Consider the following 26930-nt stretch of genomic DNA (forward strand, 5'->3'; position numbering starts at 1 on the left):
GCCTCACACTAATCTTGCATGGAGACAGGGCTATTGGGGAAGTGTCAGGGTGCTTGCAAACAGGAGGAACGCTTGCACAGAAATGAAAATAAAGAAAAGGCGGAGAGGAGGTGATGGGTCCCCACCATGCTGGCAAGGAGAGAGAGAGAGAGAGAGAGAGAGAGAGAGAGAGAGAGAGAGAGAGAGAGAGAAACATGGGAGCACAGAGCACAGAAGTGCTGGAGAGTCAAAGAGATAAAGAGACATTGAGGAGCTACTGGGGGCTTTGAATTTGAAAATGGGAGGATGGGCAAAGTGAGGAAGATACACAAGGAGTAAGAAAGGGGGAAAAGGCTTTGAACAGTTTCATGAGGCCCTCAATTTGAATTTTTCAGATTATATACAAGTAATTAAGTTTAAAGTTGTTGAAAAAGTGTGTTCTTTAAACTGTAGGTTGGCAGCACTTTTAAAACGGCAATAAACTTTTTACTGGAATTCAGTAAATAAGAGTAAAAACCTCAACATCCTCCTTTTCTTGTTCACTACAGTCAGTTCTCATTTTCAACAAACCACTACAAACTTCTACATTTTCTAACCAGGTGGTCTGCGTGTGAGAAAGTTGAATTGTTCCCCTTCAACTAAATGACAATCAGGAAACGCATTAAAGAAGATGCCATGCTGTGCCACATAAGGCAGAATATAACGCATGCATGCACACACAAACAAATCTCAGTAGGCGGCACAAAAATTTAAACACGACTAGTGAAATGCGCAACATACTTCCAACACTCAAACCATTGACAGATCGCAAATAAGGATGCACAACATATCAGAATATATCAGTACCATATTATTATTATTATTATCAAAAAGATGTTTTTGTCGATATTGGATATTTAATTGTGAATCTTAATTTTCCCTATTTCAAATACATCTTTAAAAACATTGATAATTTAATAACACGTAATTTTGGAAATCTCAAAATATACATACTGTAATGTTGTGATGCTTAAATTTACTTGTAGCATTTAAATTTTATTTTTAGTGTTTTATTATTTATTTCTACAAAATATTATAGAATTGTAATATCGGCCAGTTACCGGCCGTAACATGAAAATAATTACTGAATCATCGGTCTCAGCAGTCTACTCAAACAGTCTAAGCAACCTGATAAAAAAGGATCTGACCATGTGTGTGTACAGTATGTGAAAGTGTAATAATCTAATGAATGTTCCAGAGCACCACTGAAAGATTAAGTAAGGTCAAAAGAGTTCTCTCTCTCCTTCTCTCTCTCTCTCTCAGAGAGCATAAAAACGCAGAAAAAAAAAAATCTTCAAACATCATTTTCTATCCTTCAGCAAGGAGAGCAGCATAAAATATACACCAACTCTCCATGTCGTAAATACAACTGTGGAAGTCGTTTAACAACCTCATCTCAACGGAGGATCATAGCTACTTAGAGCAGATACCAGTCCCTTCTGCACTGCAGTGATTTAGGACACTTTTCAGCTCAATTTCCACAGCTGACACAGTAAAGAAAACATTGAGGAGAAAGGTAAGGACCCGTGTGAATAAATGAGACTAAGAAAAGACTGGCCAAGTTGTAGACAAACGCAAAAGAATTATAATCTCTGAAGCTGTGAGACCCAAAACCACACACGAACACCGATACTGGCTTACACACATTGGGAGAATGTCTGTCAGTGCACAGATGGGTATTAGCCAAATGATTTATTCATTAAAAACAGGTATTGAAATATTCTTTGGATTCTATTCCAGGCCAAAATTGGGAAAGTGACAAGCGAGCGAGAGCATGAATAACATAAATGTAAATAAAGCCGAGTCATGTTGAAATATTCCACTAATCTTGGCAGGGATTAGATAGTCATAGACGTATGCTCTCAGGCACATGGACTGATCAAAAAGGAACTGGGATTTGGGGGTTTGCAGTACCATGCCAAACAATACATTCATATACACACACACTATATTTATATATATATATATATATATATATATATATATATATACAGTGAGGAAAATAAGTATTTGAACACCCTGCTATTTTGCAAGTTCTCCCACTTGGAAATCATGGAGGGGTCTGAAATTGTCATCGTAGGTGCATGTCCACTGTGAGAGACATAATCTAAAAAAAAAAATCCAGAAATCACAATATATGATTTTTTTACTATTTATTTGTATGATACAGCTGCAAATAAGTATTTGAACACCTGTCTATCAGCTAGAATTCTGACCCTCAAAGACCTGTTAGTCTGCCTTTAAAATGTCCACCTCCACTCCATTTATTATCCTAAATTAGATGCACCTGTTTGAGGTCGTTAGCTGCATAAAGACACCTGTCCACTCCATACAATCAGTAAGAATCCAACTACTAACATTGCCAAGACCAAAGAGCTGTCCAAAGACACTAGAGACAAAATTGTACACCTCCACAAGGCTGGAAAGGGCTACGGGGAAATTGCCAAGCAGCTTGGTGAAAAAAGGTCCACTGTGGGAGCAATCATTAGAAAATGGAAGAAGCTAAACATGACTGTCAATCTTCCTCGGACTGGGGCTCCATGCAAGATCTCACCTCGTGGGGTCTCAATGATCCTAAGAAAGGTGAGAAATCAGCCCAGAACTACACGGGAGGAGCTGGTCAATGACCTGAAAAGAGCTGGGACCACCGTTTCCAAGGTTAATGTTGGTAATACACTAAGACGTCATGGTTTGAAATCATGCATGGCACGGAAGGTTCCCCTGCTTAAACCAGCACATGTCAAGGCCCGTCTTAAGTTTGCCAATGACCATTTGGATGATCCAGAGGAGTCATGGGAGAAAGTCATGTGGTCAGATGAGACCAAAATAGAACTTTTTGGTCATAATTCCACTAAACGTGTTTGGAGGAAGAAGAATGATGAGTACCATCCCAAGAACACCATCCCTACTGTGAAGCATGGGGGTGGTAGCATCATGCTTTGGGGGTGTTTTTCTGCACATGGGACAGGGCGACTGCACTGTATTAAGGAGAGGATGACCGGGGCCATGTATTGCGAGATTTTGGGGAACAACCTCCTTCCCTCAGTTAGAGCATTGAAGATGGGTCGAGGCTGGGTCTTCCAACATGACAATGACCCGAAGCACACAGCCAGGATAACCAAGGAGTGGCTCTGTAAGAAGCATATCAAGGTTCTGGCGTGGCCTAGCCAGTCTCCAGACCTAAACCTAATAGAGAATCTTTGGAGGGAGCTCAAACTCCGTGTTTCTCAGCGACAGCCCAGAAACCTGACTGATCTAGAGAAGATCTGTGTGGAGGAGTGGGCCAAAATCCCTCCTGTAGTGTGTGCAAACCTGGTGAAAAACTACAGGAAACGTTTGACCTCTGTAATTGCAAACAAAGGCTACTGTACCAAATATTAACATTGATTTTCTCAGGTGTTCAAATACTTATTTGCAGCTGTATCATACAAATAAATAGTTAAAAAATCATACATTGTGATTTCTGGATTTTTTTTTTTAGATTATGTCTCTCACAGTGGACATGCACCTACGATGACAATTTCAGACCCCTCCATGATTTCTAAGTGGGAGAACTTGCAAAATAGCAGGGTGTTCAAATACTTATTTTCCTCACTGTATATATATATATATATATATATATATATATATATATATATATATATATATATATATATATATATATATATATATATATATATATACACACACACTCACCTAAAGGATAATTAGGAACACCTGTTCAATTTCTCATTAATGCAATTATCTAATCAACCAATCACATGGCAGTTGCTTCAATGCATTTAGGGGTGTGGTCCTGGTCAAGACAATCTCCTGAACTCCAAACTGAATGTCAGAATGGGAAAGAAAGGTGATTTAAGCAATTTTGAGCGTGGCATGGTTGTTGGTGCCAGACGGGCCGGTGTGAGTATTTCACAATCTGCTCAGTTACTGGGATTTTCACGCACAACCATTTCTAGGGTTTACAAAGAATGGTGTGAAAAGGGAAAAACATCCAGTATGCGGCAGTCCTGTGGGCGAAAATGCCTTGTTGATGCTAGAGGTCAGAGGAGAATGGGCCGACTGATTCAAGCTGATAGAAGAGCAACTTTGACTGAAATAACCACTCGTTACAACCGAGGTATGCAGCAAAGCATTTGTGAAGCCACAACACGCACAACCTTGAGGCGGATGGGCTACAACAGCAGAAGACCCCACCGGGTACCACTCATCTCCACTACAAATAGGAAAAAGAGGCTACAAATTGCACAAGCTCACCAAAATTGGACAGTTGAAGACTGGAAAAATGTTGCCTGGTCTGATGAGTCTCGATTTCTGTTGAGACATTCAGATGGTAGAGTCAGAATTTGGCGTAAACAGAATGAGAACATGGATCCATCATGCCTTGTTACCACTGTGCAGGCTGGTGGTGGTGGTGTAATGGTGTGGGGGATGTTTTCTTGGCACACTTTAGGCCCCTTAGTGCCAATTGGGCATCGTTTAAATGCCACGGCCTACCTGAGCATTGTTTCTGACCATGTCCATCCCTTTATGACCACCATGTACCCATCCTCTGATGGCTACTTCCAGCAGGATAATGCACCATGTCACAAAGCTCGAATCATTTCAAATTGGTTTCTTGAACATGACAATGAGTTATATATATATATAAACAAGCTTGTAAATTATATGTAACAACAAAACAAAAAGACTTCCGCTTTCTGTTGTGTTGGTACTGCTTTATAATACATGCACAACATGTAATGAATCAATTCTGACAATAACACGAGTCAACGAACTGAAATGGTCAGACTCCTCAAAGAATACTTTTGGATTATTTACTCGCTCACTGAATAAAGGGTAAGAACTGCCAAGTTATGTGTACCTTCTGAAAAGAATAAAAAAATTGCCAATTTATAAGTTTAAGGACAAATTTCAATGTGATTTTTAGAGAAATATGCACATAAAATAGTAAAAATGGAATTGATATCATTCACACATGGGCTGGGATAAAGTTTGACATTGCAAAGGATTTGTATCTGCCATTGTGCAATTGAAACCATAAAGACTGCAAATCAAGGGAAACGCTTGTCACATTACCTGAAAAGAAAGAAGAACTGGTACTGTGGAACTGGTAAAAGGTACTGTGAACTCTTTATTTACTATTTACTAATAACATGAATGAATTTGTAATTATAACCATATGTTGTTGTTTTTTTGAGATTGAGGGGTGACAGTTTAATCCAGGGGTGGGCAAACTTTTTGGCTCAAGGGCCACAATGGGTTTTAAAATTTGACAGAGGGCCGGCCCAGTAGCAGATTATGAAACACAATCTCATGAAAGTGCGTATCTATACCACAAATTTTATTTCTCGTGCCATTTATACGCCAAAAATGTTTTTTGTGTGCATATACTGTAATATATACATAATATTTACATACACTGTAAACCCCTTGGTTAGGATTAGGGGTGCGGAGTGCGTACCTATTACACGCCATAAAGTGCGTATCATATGCACGCGAAAACTGCGTATCATAAGCACTACAAATACAATTTGTGGTATTCGCACTTTCATGAGATCGGGCTGAGCAAACACATTTACGTTGTGGCAATGTCTGCGCGAAATTCAACAACTGAGAGACGACATTCTGACAATACATTTTTTATGCTAGATAACTGTTATATTTAGCATGTTATGTTTTGAGGTTAATTTTTAATTAGTCAGATGTTAGATAATTATAGCCTATACTTTTTAAATATTGTTTATCCTTATTATTATTTAATGGGCCTAACAGTAAATTAGAAACAAAACACCTGCGAGTGTACACTTAGAAGAGTAAAAATGACAGAAGGTTACGTTAATTCAACTTTATTAAAACTGCATATGGCAATCAATTTGCACTTACAAAAGTCATACATTTGTGGAAAAAACGAAATAAACGAATATACAAATTTATTTTAAGTATAATAAAGTAAAACATAAAAAGCAAAGTCAGATCAGAACATTTAATGAACAAAATCGGGTTCTGTAACGTTACATGGCAGACAGGGGAGCATAGTAAACGGAATCAGTCAGGATACATCCACAAATCCAGAGGAGCAAAGAAACTAAATAGCAGACAAATCAAAGGAAAAACTAAACAGGTGTGCAAGCGGTTACCAAACATTTTTTTCTCTGTGAGTTTCCAAAAAAGGAAAAAACATTAATGTGCAACAAGTCTATGCGCTTAAGTCGCTGTCTGTTTGGTTTCCATGGTGACGCGTCATTGCTTGTTACGTGACACACCGCAGCCACAACAGCGCTGAATGAATGATGATCTGCTTTTATGTCATTTTTCCTTTTTTACATTTGTTAGCTATGGCATGAAATATCTGATATTCCGATTGTCAAATATATGCAACGCAATATATAGGCTATATACAGTATATATATATAACGCAAAGTATTGCAAGAAAAAGGCAAAATGAATGCGATCTTAAGAATTTTTTTTTAATACTCGACGGGCCGGATTTAACAGCCTAACACATGTGGTATGTGGCCCGCGGGCCGTAGTTTGCCCACCCCTGGTTAATCCATAGCATGAATTACCGGTAGTCAAGCTTCATTTGTGACAATGTGATGTAGTGCACATTTTTGAGTTTAAAACCATCCAAAAACACAGATCCTACATAGAACCTCAGCCAAAGGTGCTAAGGTTGATCAGTAACGTTTGGAAGGTGGGTTTTAGTAAGAGGTTAATATAGTGGTGCAGCAGGGATGATGTAGCCTATATTTTTGTAGGCCAAAACCCGGAAACAGTTAGCATTTAAGCATTTCGGGTTCCATCGTCCGGCGTCCAGACGTCGTTTCTTATAATGGGTTTTTATTTAAATGCCTCAAATAAGGTCTGTGGTTAACACAAGCTCAATATATTTGTCAATACATTGTATTCAGTAATACCCCCTTGTGATTTTTTTAAAGCATTTACTTGTCTTGAAAAAGGCGGTTACTAACAAGTGGCTAAATGCAATGGGACAAGAGAGGTTGTCAGGGACATTAAACATCATAAACATGGAATAATTATGCTCATACACACTAGACCACTTTTACAGCCTCATTGTGTTTATAATCACGCTCTTGCAATCCATTCTTTTTTTTAATAAAGACTGAAAGAGTTTTAGAAGCTTAACGGTGGTGACGTTGAAGTCATGTGACCATAGTCTAGTTCGTTTAAAGCCTACGTTTAGCTTTTTACCTCTGGTGATTGTATTTAGGCTTCTTAAAATAATTCAAAATTTATGTGAATATTCATTTCGTAAGAATCACTAACTTGTTGGTCATGGTCACAGAACTTATTTTCTGCAATAATCCAAAAGTCAATGGAAAAATCATATTGGGTTTTTGTTGAGGGAACCAGGGTAACTTCTGGGTTGGCCAACAAAAATACATCACTGCACCACTCTATTCTATACAGTGCCACCCACTGCAAAACCAAAATCCTCAAAACTGTCTGAAATTAGTACCATGTATGAGAAAAAGCATCCTATTTCTTATCTTATCCTCTTTCTACACCCTCTCTTCTTTTTACAGGCCTGCCAAACAAATCACTGGCCTGTGGCTGATTGTACCGCTACCGCACACCTTGATGAGCAGAGACCACCTGGAACCCATCTACAACAAGAATACAATGTGGGGAAAAAATAGATAAATGAAACAAAAAATGTGTTATTACCACTTCAGCTGCCCTTCACCAACGGTTAGTGTGCTGGAGGCAGTGTCTTTGTTCACCTCTCCCTTTATTCAGTTTCTTTCTCTCCTTATGTGACTGTCACATTCCCCACCCCCACTTACTGAGAACAAACAGAGACCCAAGATTTCATATCAGTAAGTAGCTCATGAAATTCACCCGAAAAGCTTATCCACAATATCCAGGCAATATCCACAAAAACGTGATGAAAACACGTACATTTTCTCTCTTTGTTTCGTCCTCTCTCGCTCTCCTTAGCTCTATTACACTTCCTTAATGAAAGATTTTTCACAATATATCAGCATTACAGAGGAAATGCAAGTCAGAACAATCCCATATACTCTCTAAAGCTTCAGAATTGTGTATGTATGCACGAGAGTGTTGAAAGTGTGACAGTTTCAAGAGGACACAGACTGAATGCTTCATGCTAATGAATGTTCGCACATTCAAACAAGACATCATTTTGGCATAAGTGCTACTTGGGTAAAAACAAGCCTCTGTTTAGTAAATTGAAGAGTTTTTTTTCACAAACGGGACCTTCTTGCCCTTGAACTCAAATAACCCCACTGATCTGGCATATCCACACAGCACATGGAGAGGCACTAATTGGATTTATGTTATGCACATACACAGCTCTTGGTCACCTGGGTCTTTGTTTCACAATAAATTCACTCTCGCCATCACATCACACATGCTCAATCTCACAAAAGGACCAATGCGTGTTTTCGGAAAAAGCACATGGGCAATAACAAAAAACAGCAATAATTACCACAGCACTAACCGGTTTCGAGCAGCAACAAGATTTCTCTGCCAGTACAATTTGGAGGAGCATCGTGACATTGACATTTGCTCTACCTTATGTCGTTCCGAACCTTAATTACTTTCTTTCTGTTTTGTTTGTGGAGCACAAATAGTTTTATTTATGAAGAATATCCTGAGAACTGAGGTCCAAAATGACAAAAAGAAAAAAACCCATGTGCTGCATTCCAAGACTCCAAATCAAATAGCTTGGTGAGACAAACAAACAAAATATGAAATTGTTATTCACAAAGTTCGTTAGAAAAGTAGCAATGCCCAATTCGAGAATGAATCGTTCTTTGGAGTCTGTTTTTTTTAAATGAATCAGTTGATCCAGATCCTAAAATCAGTCTTTGATCAGAATTGACCTGATCCAGTTTTCAACAATTAACAGACCATAGGGAGAATCAGTGAAGAATGAATTATTCATCACACAAACAGTCTGTTTATCAGTCAAATAAATCATATTGCATGAAAGTGAATAAATGATGACACGACAGAATGTTCATTTTTTGATATAGTTTGCGGTATCTTTCCCAGAAACAACTCAGAGACCAATTCACAAGAAAAGGGATGTAAAACATAAAACGTAAGTGTAATAAAAGAAAATCAAAGTGAGGGGAAGGGTGCAGCACAGTGACATCTGCCCCATAATTACACAAGTCTGAACATATAGTGAATCACTTGAAATGACAGTACACATCATAAAAAAACAAATATAGATTTCAGGCTTAAACTCTCCTTTATTCCTGTTAATAGGCACAGGACTGTTACTGTTTTATTAAACTTGCACATTTTACAAAAAAAAAGCACATTTCCATTTCCATGAGGAATACTTCCTACCTCAAAGTAAACAAATGAGATCCTCCTCACAAGGTGCTGCAATACTTGGAGAGCAGTACCAGGAAAAGATTGTACTAGAAGCAGTGTTTGCTTACTCATTTAGCTCCGCTTTACTCTGTGTGTACTGTGTACTATGTGTGTGTGTGCACTGTGGACTGATTAAGAAGGAGTGCATTCAGACACGTAATACAAGAGCTCATTCTAATAGCTACACGTAATGCATAACACTACTACTACTAACACAGACAAGCTATGTTAGTTGTAACCATATTGTAAAAAAAATGGACGACGCCAACTTCGCTCTCTTCCATTGGTGAGAAATGAAGTCGCCAGTGTCCCGATATGGCGCTGACATCTTGGGGTTTGAGTCTGCGCAGTAGCGATTTCGGGACCAGACCTGCGCAGTAGTGAGCAGGAAGTAAAGCCGCGAAATCAAGGCCCCGCCCTCACTCTCGGTGTGAAATAATTAATTATAGAAATTTAGATATTAAATTTAAATCTCCAATCTCCTCAGTCCTCAGAAGATCCCGAAAAAAAAGTCTGTTGGTGCTTCAGTGACTACTTCACTCAGAGAACCTGTCAATCACAGCTGTCAATCATGACGTCACACCACCGTTTTTATAGCATCAAATAACTAACTAAAAACAAACTTATTTTAAAAACAAACACTTGAATTTACATCAGCGTGATAAAAACTACAGTAAATGACAGAAACCACCTTCGGAAAAAAGATATTTGAAGTGTAATTAAATTGTTTAGTTGGTCTCAAGTCCCGTTGAATAACACGGGGAGGCGGGGTTTATGACCTATACAAGGACCAGTCACCGGGGGGCGATCGAGACGTTTTGGCTTCACTTTTCAGGGCTTGTGCGGCACGCTTGGTTGTAATGCTGCACGGCCATTTAATATAAAAATGAGATATTATTCCCACAGGCATCTCTTGTGTCTCTGAAACACGCTATGCCATGTGATACAGGTGGTTAGGCTCATTATCTCAACAGATTCAATAACCATTCCATGGGAGACAGGATACCTGATTATGTCTCTGTACGATATGTTCTATTTGACCTCTTTTTAAGAGATTGAGAGAAAAATTTATTATTTTCTGTGTTTGTGTATGTGCAAGAGAGATATGGAGCGACCCCTTGTTATATTTGTGATAAGGGTATGTGAAGCACTTGGTTACTTAAAATTAGCCATTAAAAATAAATCTGTTGTAATGTCCAACGCAATAAGTATAAAAAGAAAATAAAAAGAGTCAAAAAGAAAAAAGAAAAAAGGCTTTTGTCACCTCAGGTCAGGTCTTGCCTCGTAGAAAATAAATTCATCATGAAATAAAATATACAATAAAGAATAGTGACGAAAAAATACCCAAGTCAAACTCAACTCAGAATCTTCTTTTTTTTTCTAGTTTTTCATACAAGTAAGGATTTCAAGCTGCAAGATATCTTTGACACATTTCTGCTGCCCAAAACAAATGCCAAACAGAATACACCACTGTTCAAAAGTCTTTAAATAAATTAATACTTTTATTCAGCAAAGATGCATTAATTCCATCAAATGTGATAGTAAAAACATTTACAATGTTACAAAAGCTTTGTATTTCAAACAAATGCTGTTCTTTTGAACTTTCTATTCATCAAAGAATCCAAATAAAATGATCACGGTTTAAAAATACTAAACTATTTTCAACACTGATAATAATAATAAATGCTTTCTGAGCACCAAATCAGACTATAAGAATGATTTCTGAAGGATCATGATTCATGTGACATTGAAGATTGAATTAATGGCATCCTAAAATTCAGCTTTGCCGTCACAGGAATAAATTACATTTTAAAATATAGCCTATTGAAATTTAAAGCGGTTATTTTAAATTGTAATATTTCACAATATTATTGTTTTTACTATATATTTGATCAAATAAATACAGTGTGGTCGCGCATAAGATACTTGATAATCTGAGTGTACTGTACAAGCAAACTCTAAAGAGTCTTTTATCTCCAAATTTGCAAGTTACAATCATTATTGTCACTTATTTCTGGATATTATGGTTATCACATTCGGTGGTTGGTTATCAATTTGTCTTAATCTCTTCACAAGACTACTTTCAGCTATTTTTTCTCTGACTTGTCTGTTTGTTTGTTCACAAACAAGGGGAAACACTTTGTACAGGGGAAATGTTTGCATCATAGCCCAAAACCAACAGTAAGTAAACAAATCATTATCAACATTACCCTGCTAAAAAAAAAAAACTTTTTATAGTTTGGGATTTTTGGAGTTATTGCTAAAAATGCAGTATTGAAGAACGTTTTATCAACATTGATTCATGTCGTAATAAATAAATGTCCGTGTGACGTTCATCTAAGACTGAAGGCCATCCTGAGACACATAAATAGTCTCTAGCCACTAAGCCAGTCTCTACCGAAGAGCCCACTTCATCTTCAGACACAAAGCTCTGTGATTAGAATTTGGTATACTGAAAAAAAGACAGAAAGAAAGGGAGAGGGAGCAGTATGTGTTGTGAAGTGTTGCTATTACCGTCTCCATGGGCAACTAAAGAGGAATCCTGCCAATTCTGTGAGTAGGTTGTGTCTGGCAGGGGAGTGCAAAGCACAATCCTTAAGGTATTATTCTAATTCAATGTCTGTCCAAGTCCACAGAAAAACATCCAGAAGAGAGAGGGGAGCATTCAACCCTGCTGACAGCCCAAGAGAGTGCTTCTACCTGGGGAGTAACCCCACAGATACCCTGCCTGCTGGAGATACCACATGAAATGGGGCACCTTTGCATGAATCCATTTAAACAAGCATAACCGAAGCCAAGAAAACACCAGGTGAATGTGACAAACCTGAACCTGTGGGAATGATAGCTGGCAATGGCACAAGATCTGAGCATAATGCTTTCATGATTTTTCTTAAATCAAACTGGAACAAATTAAAATAATACAAGTCAGATCAGGTGGTTTCATTTAAAATAAATAAAATAATGAATAAAAATGGGTCATCTAAATAAGCAAAAATCAAAAGCCACAAAAAAACTCCCAGCAAGATTACCGATGTGTGTAAATTCACGCTTTTTGGGAACAAGGTGGAGGCGTCTCTTTCTCCTACTTGATAAATGCAACCAACCATTCCTGCCCTACATACTAGTTTGTTTACAGCTGAGAAAGCTTAGCAGGCTGCACACAGCACCACTCATAAATATGGAACAAGAGCAATAGAAGTATGACCTTTATAATCCTACATCCTACATGACTAAAACACTGTTGCTGTATTTGATCAACATGTCCAGAATGCAGTGCAGATTTGTGAGATTGTCGCATTATGGCATGAAAACGTAAAAGTAACAGCAAGTTCAATTTTAATTCCATCAGTTTTCAGAAAAAGGCATTCTCTCCACTGCGCCTCCGAACACTCCAGTTTACCATATTCATCAACTAACCAGGATAATTAATGCACTTGCAATTAATACTGTGACCAATACAACGGAATAATTACATTTTGTGGCAGTTGTGCCTTTCTCTCCTCTGCTGTAGCCTACAGCTCAATTAAGTCATTCGACCTGCTGATTACGATTTTTATGTTTGTCTTTCATTAGCAAGTCCTGCAAAAATCAATCTTGCCTGTGTCAACCTTCCTGCAAAGTCCTACTTACATTCATAGCTAATAACCGGATGTCTGTGTCTAATAATACGCTCAAAATATGCCATGCACAATGTCCATTTTAGACATATTACATGCAACTATTATTAATTACAATAATAAAGTGTGATTACAAGCAGCTTCACAAAAAAAATTAAGTGCATTGTCTATTACTGATACATACTACACAGTAAAACGAACACTGTAATCTACACTTATGTATACAGTGTGTGATGTCATACTTTACATAGCATAAAAATAGGAAGTAAAAATTCCAGTGTAGAGGTACCTAAAGCCACAACTCGTGACAGTTGGAGTCTTTTCAAAGAAACAGTGTGCCAAGATTATGCCTGTGGTTTCAAAACCCAGTGAGTAGTCTAGACAGGCAGCATTTCTGGTATCAAAAACTGTTTTTTAAGACCTTAGTTGAAAGAGGAACAAAGATGGTACCTTCATGGCTATATAAGACACCTGTTAAAAAGAGGTTCAAATTACTCACGGCAGTTCTCCTCGTCGCTGTTATCCGAGCAGTCATCATCATCATCACATCTCCATGGAGTCGGGATACATCTGCCGTTCCTGCACTGAAACTGACCGCTTTCACAGTCTGGTTTAGTTCCTGTCATATTAAGAAGTTGTGTGTAAATACAGGGTGCAAATTTTGGGGGAGATCAAGTTAACTAAACGCAATTATCACCACAGACACTGTTCGACCAATATGAGTTTTTCCCTTTGCCCTCCCCAAATCTCTACTTTAACCCATCCAGCTTCCACAAAGGATGTCAAAACAAAATGTTGGGAGACTTACTATGTACAATATATGTATCATTATTGTACATTTATCACAAAGAACATGCTTAAACAGCTCAAACTTAAAAAACTTAAAACTTAAAAAAAAAAAATTAAAGACATTAATTTCCACGTAAAGACATTCTTAGCAATAGTTTACTATTTTACAAGTCTCTGTATAGTTCTACATAATTTTATGCTAAGTTCTGTTAACAGCTGTCAAACAATACGCGATGTGCATGATGACAGGTTGCAGTAAATGTATCACAAACTATAAACGGCCAAGGATAAATGAAACGTGTGCATAAAAACACATCTAAATGATACTGTTGTTGACACATTCAATGAGAGTAAAGTTGCGCCATTGCGTATGGGTTACTTTCAATGGTGTAACGTACTACGGACTTATTGTAACTTACTACTATAATTACATTTTATACAACAAATGCTTCATTCTTATTGTGCTCACAACGAACACGGCAGGACAAGAACAACATGCACTTGCTCAGATTGTCGTTTCTTAAAAATATAAGCTGTATAAAGAGATTAAAATGATATGGAGCGCAAATAATGTCTCGTCATCGGAAGTAGACGCACGCGGCGACGCCGGTGTTTCTACAGCATCAAATTACATTCATAACAGCGGACTGTCAGCGTGGAGCAGACACTTACCATTCACCAGCAGAAACCCCACGAGTATCATATGTAAAAGCAGCAGTTTCCCTATAGCCGTCCACATCTTTACAAATAAAGACGTTGTGCTCATACGGAATATAAAAAGGTCGTGCTGTACAGTCTCTACCTCCTTGTCTCCGTGCAGTCTGCGCTCTGACTCCACAAGCTCCACTCTGCTTTCGATACCAGTTTGAATAGATGACGCCAACGTGGAAGGGCGGGGCCATGCCTGATGACTTGTACGTATGGGCGGGGTTAATTTTGAGAAATTAAACAAAACATGTCATCAATCTTCTGCACAGTTGAAGAGATGAAGAGATTCGTGGGCATTGTAGAGTACAAATAATTGTATAGATTGAGAGTTCTGTAACAAAAAAACAAAATAACTGATATAAACGTGATTCTTAATAGTTCTGGGCTCATACTAATATAATATTACAATAAAATATAATATGAAAACATAAAATGGGAATGTTTATGAAAAATTAACAGGTGCTGCACTTTTGTTGTATTTAATTTATGAATGGTGATCTACACTTACAAACATTAAAGCACACTTAATGTGAGAGAAAATGAATAGCCATATTGGTAAATGTTTTTAGAGTAAAATAGAAAACATTTTTATTGTTATCTAATTAAAAAAAATGTGAGTAAAGAGTATTTAAGTGCATTCCCAGAAATCTCTGCAAGACCCATTAATTTTTTTTATATTATCTAACAAGTTATATTTCTTCCTATTTAATTATTAAGTCCATTGTTGTTACATTTTCTGTTATTTAATTCATGTTTGTTGTATTATTTTAGTTTCTAGAAAGTTGTTTAAGGGGTAGCTGCAGGGAGTGGCTGGCATTATAAACAGAAGCTGTCGGATTGCAGCGCTATGATAAATTGTTCCCCCTTCTTAAGTGTGAAAAAAGAGAATAAGAGGGAGAGAGAGAGAAAGAAGTTGAATGTTTTTTCTCAGTTGAGAAGGCATCACCATCAGTCAGTTGGTCTCTTTTCTTACATGCACTGAATCGACTGTTAGAAACAGCTTCCTCTGCTTGGGTTCTTTCTGAGAGATTACTTTTACTGCATTTCTAGCATCAGTTTCTGCTATGAATCACTAAGTTAGCCATAATAAGAAGCTCTGTAGCTAATTTTCTGTTGTGAAAATAATCATCAACCGTAACGTAAAGGAGAATTTAACCCAACCTATCATATCTCATGCATAATTTTAGTTCAGAATTAAAGTCACAACACCACAAGTTTGATTTTACTGGACCCCATGAAGTCATAATAGCTATTGGCTATTGTCTCTCCCCAACTTTATATTTCAATATGTAACCAAGAAATAAATTTAGACAAGAAAGAATTCTGTTTTGAAAATGTCTACAAATTAGTGCATATTTAATTAGATAATGCCAAATTTGCATATTTAAACATAACATTTAAGAAAACTTGTAATACAAATCAAAAGTGTAATGTACTGTGAATAATTAACTGAGAAAGTATGATGAAATACAAATTAAAAATGTTTTACCCAACTCACTTGTAGTGGCCAACATCACAATTTAGATTTTTGGTGTCAATGACATTTTGACTGGTCTCTGAGTTATTTCAATTTTTCAGTTTTGAATTTTTCAAGAAAAATTCAAAACTGAAAAATTGTGTGAGAGCATCAGAACATAAGAGCGTAGGTCAGCTGATCAGCATTTTCTCTCTCTTTCAGTGGCAGAACTCGCCGTAACTGCCAGAACTGCTCTCTGCCAAGCTGCTGACCCAAAAAACAGAGAGATGTTTAGTCGATAACTGGCCAGTGGCCCACCAGCTATTCAGGTAAGAAACAGGGTTTCATCAAAAGATATGACAGTGCTGAACTTCCACACTGCAGAAACAACCGGAGATCCCTCACTGGTTGTTCCCTGCCCTCTTTGCAAACACAGGTTCTATTTGAGGAAGTGTATGGTTGTTAACGTGGTGTGCTTTGCTTAGTCTATTTTGTTGTGGTTTGGAAGTTAGATTCCAGTCGCTGATGTTTGAATATTCCACTGATTAGACTAGTGTAATGAGACATTTTACACAAAACACAAAGGATGTGAAAGGGGGATCTTGGAGATATGCATGAATTCATCCCTTATTTTTGTAGAGTCTACAATGAATCAAAAAGAAAATTGGTCCATACTTATTTTGCTACATTTCAAGTGTCAGTCTCAGTCTCCATTTATTGTAAATGCATGGAAAACAGTGAGTACAATTCTTCATAATTATTTAATGTTGTTTTCCATAAAGGAGATACTTTCATATAGGTTTGGAGCAACATGAGAATGCTAGCACATAATGTTAATTTTTTTAAATGTTGGATGTGTCAATATGATCTTCTGTGGTAATCCATAGCATGTCACAGATGCTGTTGATAGACTACAATGCTGACGAAAGTACAGTGAACCTGAAATATTTCATAAAATACATGAGGGTCTTGTCAGTTTGTCTGGTCCACATGAACCCATTAGATCCTGGTGGCAGATGTTGTAACTGCACCAACTGTGTATCATGACATAATTGTCCTGACATAATCATAATTGGGGATATTTTGGGGATATTTAATTTTATTCTATCAATCAATAAATTCCACTAGAAACAAACTTTGTTGTATTATTTTATTTTAATACTGTGAAGCTGCTTTGATACAATCTGTATTGTGAAAAGCGCTATACAAATATACTTGATTTGATTTGATTTGATTTCCTGCGAGTCCAGAGTAATTAGTCAAAACTCAACAACAACAACAAAAACACAGAAAAAAAATGGTACAGTAATATATATGACAGGTCTGGATAAAAAAATATGACCTAAAAATACATTGTAACCTAAATATAACAGTACTCTGTTACATAGTCTTTATAATTGATTAAACATCCTTCACATCTTCTATGTCCAAGGGATAAATTGACTTGTAAAAGGGAAGACTCTCAAAGACGGGTAAATGCAGCAACTTATTCTGTATTACTAACCTCAACTGTGAGATTACCATTGTGATGGGCATTTAAAAGGTTTGTAATAAAAAAAAATTTTTTTTATTGCTGTTGGCAAGTCATGAGGGATTTTTATATTCTACTGCTGCTCATGTCACAGTGACATTACTTTATGAGACCTGAGTGTTTTTTTTAGATCCCCATAGAAACTGTTGTCCTATTGTTAGTTTAACGGCTTCTATTGTTCTCATTTGTAAGTCGCTTTGGATAAAAGCATCTGCTAAATTAATAAATGTAACTGATATAAAAAGTTATGTAATGTAATGACAAGAAATGACATGGTTGGATAAGTAAGAAGGCTTAACGAGATGTGCAAAATTCAAGTTCAAGTAAATTTTAAGGTGAAAATCAACAATTTGTCAAATTCACTATTGAATCTGACACAGTGGCCATGTGACACTTCTTTTAAGGTAAATGTCATATTCATGCAATCTTTCTGTCACACATGCATTCATACATATAATACAGTACATACACAGTTTAACGTGAGTATACCATCTCTTCCGTATCTGCTCTAACATCACAAGGGTGAATTATAATAATCAACTCATCTAAATGCAAATCATAAGATGCATTTTGATGATGTCTGAAGCATATGGGATCTAATTTCCCATCATACTTGTGACTGCCCAAGGTTTAACAGTTTATAAAGGCATTAAAACATGATTTTAATATGTGATGGTTTTAAATTTCTAATCAAACAAAGATTATTTTAAAAGGAAATTCATAATTTTTACCCTCATATTGTTCTATGCATTTCTTTCTTCTGTGGAACCCAAAGCATATTTTGTAAAATATCTCAGTGTTTGATTGGTTGCTTGGTTGCTGGCTTGCTTGCTTGTTTGCGTCGTTGGTTTGTTGCTTGCATGGGGTTGACTTTTTTTTTTTTTTAAAGTTGAAATGTTCTTCAAAATATATTCATTTGTGTTTTGTGGAAGAAAGGCATACAGGTTTTGAACAACATGGTAAATGATGACAGATTTAAAATTTTGAAACTATCCCTTTAAAACTATCCCTGATGTTGTGGTCTTTCCAAGCATGGTCATTTTAGTTTACAGTATGTGAAAACAAGGTAATAGAGCCAAAGAGGTCTGTCTGACCCCAGTTACTCACTCGTGTGTAATGATTTATTTAAAATTCCACCAAGAGAAGGAATCTAACTTGACCAAGGAGAAAAAATGAGAGGGGAATAAATGGACAGAGAGAAGGGGAGAAAAAGAGCTGACTGTCTGTAAGAATGAATGACATATCACTGAACTTACATCTGAACTGAAAAGGAAGGTCTAGAATAGAGAGGTGGAGAAAGAAATAGAGGTTAGGGGTGAATGTTTGGTGGTGAGATGGCAGTTCAGTGGCCATGTTACATCGTGTGCTGAGAGCCACAGGCAGAAAGATGACTCACAAGGGAGTCTACAAAGAAGAAAAACTGAAGAATTATACTGACGGTTAATTCTTTGTTCTCAATGATTTTAAAAGTGTTGATATGGTGTTCTGGATGGTTGCTAGGTGTTGCAATGTGGTTGTGCATTAAAAACTTGACTAAAAAGTGCTAAAAAATAGTGTTGCAAGGGTTGAGAGAAAAATAACAAGAATGATTATTATTAAGGTAATCTACAGGCAGCACAAAATAACACTGCCTTTTTAATGCGTTATTAAGAAAATATTTGAGAACTTTTCAGATTTGAGAAGTTCGGATGATATGGTTTATAGTTTAAAAAGTTTAAAATACTAGTATTTTTCTCACACACACCTCAGATTACATTGATTTATCGTCTGAGGTTGTATGGGTTAAGGTTATTTTCAAGAATTTGAATTCTTCTTACATTTCTTAAATAAGAAATCAAGAAGAAGCCATTAAGAATGTTATTATTAAGAATGTTTTGTGGACCCCAGGAACCTTGTTTTACCATCCGGTTTTATCATTCATCGGGCAGCATGGAGGGGTGGGGGGGAGAGAAAAAGGATAAGTAGGGTCACGAGGGGTCCATCTTTAATAGCTATTCTGTAAAACTGCGCACAAACAGAAAGGATTAAAGACCAGCTTAGAAAGCGAGAGATGGGGTCAATTACACACTGCTTCTCCTTGTGTCCATGTTAAGATGCTAACACATGGTGCAAAATGGGGATCAAGATGTTGAAATTGGGGTCAAGAGAGGCTTGTCACTGATATTACTTCTCAAGGCTTGTAAACAACGTGTAAGAGTATTAAAAGGGACATTTAGCAAGATGAGAGCTGTTGTTTACAGGATAAAATATGTGCTTTATCTGACAATGACAAGTTATCCTATATGGTGATATGGTGAAAATAAAGATGTATTGTGGACTATATTTACGGATTATTCGTTCAGTAATCCCTGGGAAATATCTTGAATACTATAGTCAAGGGTACATGTATTTATTTTAGGTTACATTTTAAATCAAAAGAATGTCCCAGAACTCGCACTTTAAGCTTCCTGTGTGACACAGATTTATTGCCAACAGGGCAGGATTTGATCATTATTTATGTTTATTCATGAACTTATGTCATGAGGCTACATACAGTATGTGGCATAATATCTAAAAGTAATGAATACTGTTATTTTGCTCCACAAGATTTGTCTCATATTGTGTATGCCTGTAATATAAGAATGAATTATTACTATTAAAATAATACATCATATTACACAATTTTTTACAGAAAAAAAATATATATATAAAATGCAAGTAAAAAGATACAGAAAAAAAGCTGTTAATTCATTCAGTGTAATTATTTTACCATGAAACAATGTACCTGGTTTAATGCGTTATATGTAATTTTTGCAAGTAAAAACTGTTTTTCAACATACTTTATGGTGAAAACAGTAAAAGGGCATATGTCATCATGTAATATCTGAAATATTTTCACCTTATAGTGAAGTGCCATACATTTATCAAGATACTGTTTAAAAGTTTACTATACCAAGTTAAAAAATATATATATTCATGTCACACTTAAAATATCGATTGCAACAAATCTGAAATAGACCTCACCAAGCTCCTGCTTACTGTATGTCTAAATGCCGGCAAGCCATGCATTGTATTAGCTCAGAGTCGTTTGTATCCATGCTGTGAGCGATTGCTCTCCTTCACCTTTCTTGGACAGTCATATGTAGTGTAACATATCAGTAATCGATAGTAAACTGAGCTTTAGCTTTTCCTGCTGTGATAACATGGCTAGCTTCAGTGCTCAAAACAGCATGAACAATTGATTTACGACGCACGTGTCATTTTTCTTTTTTGCAATGTCATCTCAAAACTTTGTGGTCAAAACTCAAAACCTGTACATGTAATATCTGCATTTAATGCTGCAGGGATGACATCTTTTTGTAGGCCAAAACCCAGAAACGAATGAATGGGCTTGAAAAAGTTGAACAGAATGGGTTTTTGGTGAAATGCCTGATGTGGTTTGGTTAACCCTTAAATGCATATCTCAGGTCTTTATTGACCCGGCCATTATTCACTACCTTCCCTCTCATTAATTTTTTTACAGTTAGACATCAGTCTTCTTAGTGTTCCATCCTCAATCTATTCATTATAAACAATATAACAAGAAAAAAAAAATATTATAAAAGAATGTCTGTTTTCTAATTATTTTTTGTAAAAAAGGGCCGCTTTTGACCCAAGGTATGTATAGTGTAATTTTTTTTTTTTCTGCGCCACAATAATTGAACCACCGATGACTCAATTAAGTGCAATGAATTCACATGTAGCCTATTCCTTAAGGTGGCAATGTCTGATACACAATGATAACATGATGTTTCCGCACCGAAGACATAAAACAAGCAAGAAGGCTACATCAGCAAAACTTGAAATGGCTCAGCAATTTGACTGAACGCAATCAAATGTTAGTGTCACTGTCACTTATGGTGGATCAGGTGAAGAAGCTGTCAGCGATTCAAATAATGATTTTGAAGATGTTGAAATGATAGTTTTGAGAATATGGCTTAGATTGTGAATACGAGACAGGTGCTGAATGTAGACAAATGATCTCTGACGAGGACCGTGATGATGGGAAAAAAACATCTGCTCAAATTGAATCCTTAACAGATTAAAGGTAGCCTATCGAAATAAGCTTTATTTTATTATTTTGTATTTGTTATTAAAACATCAGGAGAGTGTTATACTATTGTGGCAGGTCCATTTGTGTTATATAGATCTGGGTCACTAAAGACCCGAATATGTAATTGTCTCCATTCTTGAAAAACTACTTTTAAACACAAAATGACAAAATATTTACGTAGATTTACAGCGGGTCTATTCGCACGGTGACGGGATTAGTATTACCTGAGGTAATTTTTCCGGACCTTTTTACTGAAGGTAAAAGTCGCCATAATCTTTATTGACATTGTCCGTAATGATTACTGAGATGGCACATTCGGACGGGACTAAGCTCTGGTAATTATTACTTTACCTCACCTATCCATGTTAGGAAATTCCTTCAGAAATCATTCTAATATATCCTATGTGGAAAGACCTACAAGTATTTCTTAATGCTAACAACAAGATTTTGTTTGCTTTTAATTTTCTTCATGAGATTTGTTCAATGAGTCCTCCAGGATGTATCCCAGCGAGTCTCAGTGCTGTCTCTTTGTATAACCAAGAAGCTGATTACCTTTCTGTCAAGGGCGACAACCATCAGACTTATCTGCAAATAAATGCCACATCATAGCCAAATGATTTATTTTACTACTCATGCTCCACTGCACAACTGTGCTCCACTGCATACATATAGAGGACTGTTTGCATGGAAAAACAATTTCGCCCACCATTTTTGACCTTTCATCCTTCTCCACTATTTTTAACATATAGGCTACACACACTCCAAACTGTATCAGCCTGGTACATACAAGTTTACACTTGATATGGCCTTCAGGTTTCAAATGAAACCTAAAAGATTAATATAATACAAATAACATCACCGTGATAACTTGAATAGAGGGTGTTGTGGGTGTTTACATCTGTTTGCAGAAGTTAGAACATATCTGAAGTGCAGGCAGTACAGTGGGGTGACATGTCTGACAAATCTGCAATCTAATTTAAACCTGGAAATAAACAAAGTTTTAGGATTTTGGAAACAAAGGAGAAAAAGTTGATATAAAAAGAAGCTATTTCCAAATATTTAGAAATTCATGTAAAACATTTTTTACATGAGGATGCATTAAAGTTATGTGTAATGTTACAAAAGATTTGAAATAAATGCTTACAACTGTCTTTACTGTAATTTTTATCAATGTAATGCATGGTTACATGATTACAAAATGTACATGAATTTCAGAACTTTCTATTCATCAAATAATCTTGGAAAAAAACATATAGTTTCCACAAATATATTAAGCAACACAACTATTTTTAATATTGCTAATTATAAGAAATGTTTATTGAACTCCAAATCTGTATATTAGAATGATTTCTGAAGGATCATGTGACAGTGAAGACTGGGGTAATGGCTGATGAAAGTTAAGTGCTGCATTTATTTAAATCAAAAATACAGTAAAAATGTGAAATATTATTACAATTTAAAATAGGCTAATTGTTTTCTATTTTAATACATTTTAAAATATCATTTATTCCTTTGACAAAGCTGAATTTTCAAACACGATCCTTCAAAAATCTTTCTGATATGCTGATTTGCTGCTCAAGAAACATTATTACTATTATTATTATTGTCACACCACTAGACTCTGTTTTCATTCATCCCGTTTCTCCCTTCCTTGTTTATCGTCATGGTAATTAATTTGATTTAGTCATTGTGTTCAGGTGTGTGTGTGTTCAGGTGGCTGTGGCCTGGGCACCATCCATCATGCCCCCGCTCAAGGCTCCTCCCTGGCTCTCACCATCTTCAGCACCGCCCTGGACCCTTCAGTTCCGCCTCCTCCCGGTCAGCCATCCTCCTCCGGAACCTCCTCCAGCCGGTTTCGCCTACCCTTCACCATCCCTTCGCCATCTCCTCATCCTCATCTCTGCAGCGCGAGGACGCGCCTTCCGTGAGGGGGCGTTCTGTCACACGTGACAATTAATGCAGCCTTTGTGATATAAGAGACTTCTTTCAAAAACATTAAAAAGTGTAATGTTTCCAAACTTTTGACAGGTACTGTGATTAAACATGTAATGGAATGCTCTATGTAAAGACACTTGTGAGACTGGACAGAAAAGTGACCTTAATCTCTCCTGCCACACTTATAATCATTTAAAACAAAAATGATAAAGAATTTAGTAGATTAGAGACCAGGCGAGTAACAACTGGCCACAGAAAAACGATACCCCGTTTCTTTTCCTCATAAATGATCAACTTTCATTAATCTGTCAGTGTCATAAATTGTGTCATTGGTCGCACAACAAAATAAACCTGATTTAACAGATAAAGCCTAAATATTCTCTCTCTGGAGAATGAAAGAGCAAATCCGTACAGTGGAGGTTTGATCTAGCAGCTGGCAAAGCATTATGTGGCTGTATGATGTAAAGAAACTTAATCTCCTCAGCATATCGTGTCCTTGTTCTCTCTATGAATAAACCCTGAGATTGTTTGGATTTGACATTTAATTATGACTTGGTGTAATAAGAGGACACATAGGCTTCAGATTTCAATGGAAAAACAACCAGCGCTAGTATGATAGCAGAGCTCTTCAGAAACTGGTGAGAGGAAAACAGTATATTGTTATAAATTATAGCCTGCACATGAATTATCAACAGAAAGCCCAGCAAGGAGCAGGGAGAGCAGGACTTTGGGAGGGAATGGAGAGGATATACTAGCAGGGTGGAATTGTTTTCAATGGTTCAGGTTTGTGTCCGATAATAAAGAGCCTAACAATATGCATGACACTGCATGTGCTACATGAATGAATTCATACATCGGTGTAGTTCAAAATGCTGACACAGGATATATACATAGCATATATGTTTTACATTCACTCTGCTCAACTCTAGCAGGAGATAAATAGCATCAGGCTGATCACTGGATAAACTTTCCACATGTGGATTTATCATCCAGTCCATAATCCTAACCTATGATTTACTCTAAATGCAGGCCTACAACTGGCTGCCAAAAAGTGAAATCCTTTGAGATAAAAAAAAAAAAAAAAAATTGTAAACATCACTGTGTATAGGCTACATGAGAATAAAATTATAATAATCTGACTAAGGTTATTATACTTTTGCTTTTTTAAATTAGTTTTTATTTTAACCCTTGTGTGGTGTTCATATTTTTGTTACTCAGCCAGTGTTCGTGGGTCTGGTGGACCCGCTGCATTTCTGGGTTTGTAATTCAACATAATCAAACAATTTATGTTAAAATACTCAACAGATGTTTACTTCATCCCAAGTACAAGCAATATAAACAGTATATATGGTTAATATTTTCCCTTTATCTTTGTTAGATCACATTTAAATCAGAGGACAGGAGGACAGAGTAAAGGTACACAGGACCTAAAATTTCCACACTTTTATTAGCTCCGGGTCCAGTGGACCCGAACATCCTGTGTGTAATGTAAATGTGTAGGGGGGAGTGTACAGTGTGTGGTCATTGAAAATGTGTTCTGATATATGTTCCTCACAGAAAATGAGCCAAGGCCAATGAGTCTGAGGTTGAAAAAATAATTAATCGTATCATTTTTCTTTTGACAAAAAGTGAAAACGGGTCCTACAGACCCGAACACCATACAAGGGTTAATATCGTTTTCGTTTTTGCTTTAAATTTCAGTTTAGTTTTAGTTAGTTTCATTAATGGTTTTGTTAGTTTTAGTTTAGTTTTTATTTTGCAAACACATAGAAATAGAAACTTTCACTAAATAGAAAGTTTTATTTTATTTAGTTTCAGTTTTAGTTTTAGTAATTATAGTTTAGCAGAGCAAACCGATTATTTATTTTTGCTAATTATTATTTATTTCAGTTAGTTTTTCAGTAACTTTTGTTAGTTTCGTTTAGTTTAATTTTTTTTTAGCCCGTTTATTTTAAATTTTATTTCGGTTTACGAAAATGTTTTTTTGACCATTTTAAATTAATGTTATCTTTTCATTAGCAACATTTCTTCAGTATTTCCAACCCTGCAATGAAACATATGTGATGATAACTAACGGAATCCTCTTTCTTGTTAACTTGGAATTTAGAGGAAATGTAATTTAGAGAATTTGGAAGATTTTTTTCAAAGAGTTGTTTTTGATAGTTATATTGCTTGTTTCCAATGTAAGCAAGACATCAGTTGCGGTGCAAGTAGGTGTAAAATCCTATTCTTAATCAGTGTCTTTGTCTTCTGTGGATTTTTTTTTTTTTTGCTTGCAAAAATACATTTTGTCAGGTTAATGAATAAAACATGTACAAAATCTGCCAGAACAAGTCTCAACAAGACACTTATTTAAGACAGTCTATTCTAATCTAAGTCTTAAAATTTCATACAGTTTTACTGTTCAGTTTCTCAAATTGATCATGTTTTAATGATGGTTAGATGTTTTAGAAAACAAAACAGATATTGATTAAGAATGAAGTTCCCTTTCAATATCGTTCAATGTTGCGTCTATGATGATTCTATGGGGAAACACCTTTCTCCTGAAATACTGAAGCCTGATTGGCAGTACAACATGCATCCCAATATCCAATGGCGTTCATGCGCGCAAATTAGGGACATGAATGCAACGTATATAATGCGGCGCTGAGCGCCATTTCCTCCGAATCTCTCTCCTTCATGCTGCATGCTGCAAGATGCAAAATCTCTCATCTTTTGCTGTTCTATTCATCTTCAAACTGCACATTTTGCTTATGACACACAACAATCCCCTTGTGCGTTCTGGCAACCAAAGATGGCACTGAAACCCTGTTCACTCTGTGCAGATCCCATCGAGCTTTCCGATGGGCACTAGCTTTGCATGTTTTGCCTATGCCGCTGTTCTCTTGAAGATGTGTATGTCTGCTATATACACCAACATTGCTGCCATTCATAGCCTTTTCATGATAAAGCACTTGCTGTGTCGCTGCTTCCATAAGGTAGTGTACTGCTGCTAAAAGGATAAGTTCACTTAAAATTTCCTGATAATTTACTCACCCCAATGTCATCCAAGATGTTCATGTCTTTCTTTCTTCAGTCAAAAAAAAAAATTAAGGTTTTTGAGGAAAACATTCCAGAATTTGTCTCCATATAGTGGACTTCAATGGGGTACAACGGTTTGAAGGTCCAAATTGCAGTTTCAATGCAGCTTCAAAGGGCTCTACACGATCCCAGCCGAGGAATAAGGGTCTTATCTAGCGAAACTGTCCCAGTCTAAAAAACTGTTTCAGAGTTTGCTGAGGAGGTTCCCAGGCTGGTCATTTTAGCTTATCCTGGAGTTAGGGAAAATTTAAGCTGATGCTTTTCTCAAAGGTCTGCGTAACCAAAAAGTGGCATACGAGGTTATGAACTGTGACCCTGTGCAGGCACAACGGCTAATTTAATCTTATG

At 36.5% G+C, this 26930-nt stretch overlaps 1 protein-coding gene across 3 annotated transcripts in view; it reads right to left on the minus strand.

The window, feature by feature from the left end:
- lrp8 (low density lipoprotein receptor-related protein 8, apolipoprotein e receptor) overlaps positions 1–14664 on the minus strand; it is a 161402-nt gene extending 146738 nt beyond the window's left edge. For all 3 annotated transcript variants that reach the window (XM_084128566.1, XM_084128565.1, XM_084128564.1), the window contains exons 1-2: positions 14472–14664; positions 13510–13629 (exon numbers count right to left, since the gene is read on the minus strand). In XM_084128566.1, the coding sequence (XP_083984692.1) occupies positions 13510–13629; positions 14472–14565 (214 nt within the window). In that variant the 5' untranslated portion in view covers positions 14566–14664. The remainder of the gene's footprint in view (positions 1–13509; positions 13630–14471) is intronic.
- Between the last annotated feature and the right edge of the window lie 12266 nt (positions 14665–26930).

The sequence above is a fragment of the Abramis brama genome, assembly GCF_963993115.1.
Source record: "Abramis brama genome assembly, chromosome: 11".
Classification (NCBI taxonomy): Eukaryota; Metazoa; Chordata; class Actinopteri; order Cypriniformes; family Leuciscidae; genus Abramis; species Abramis brama.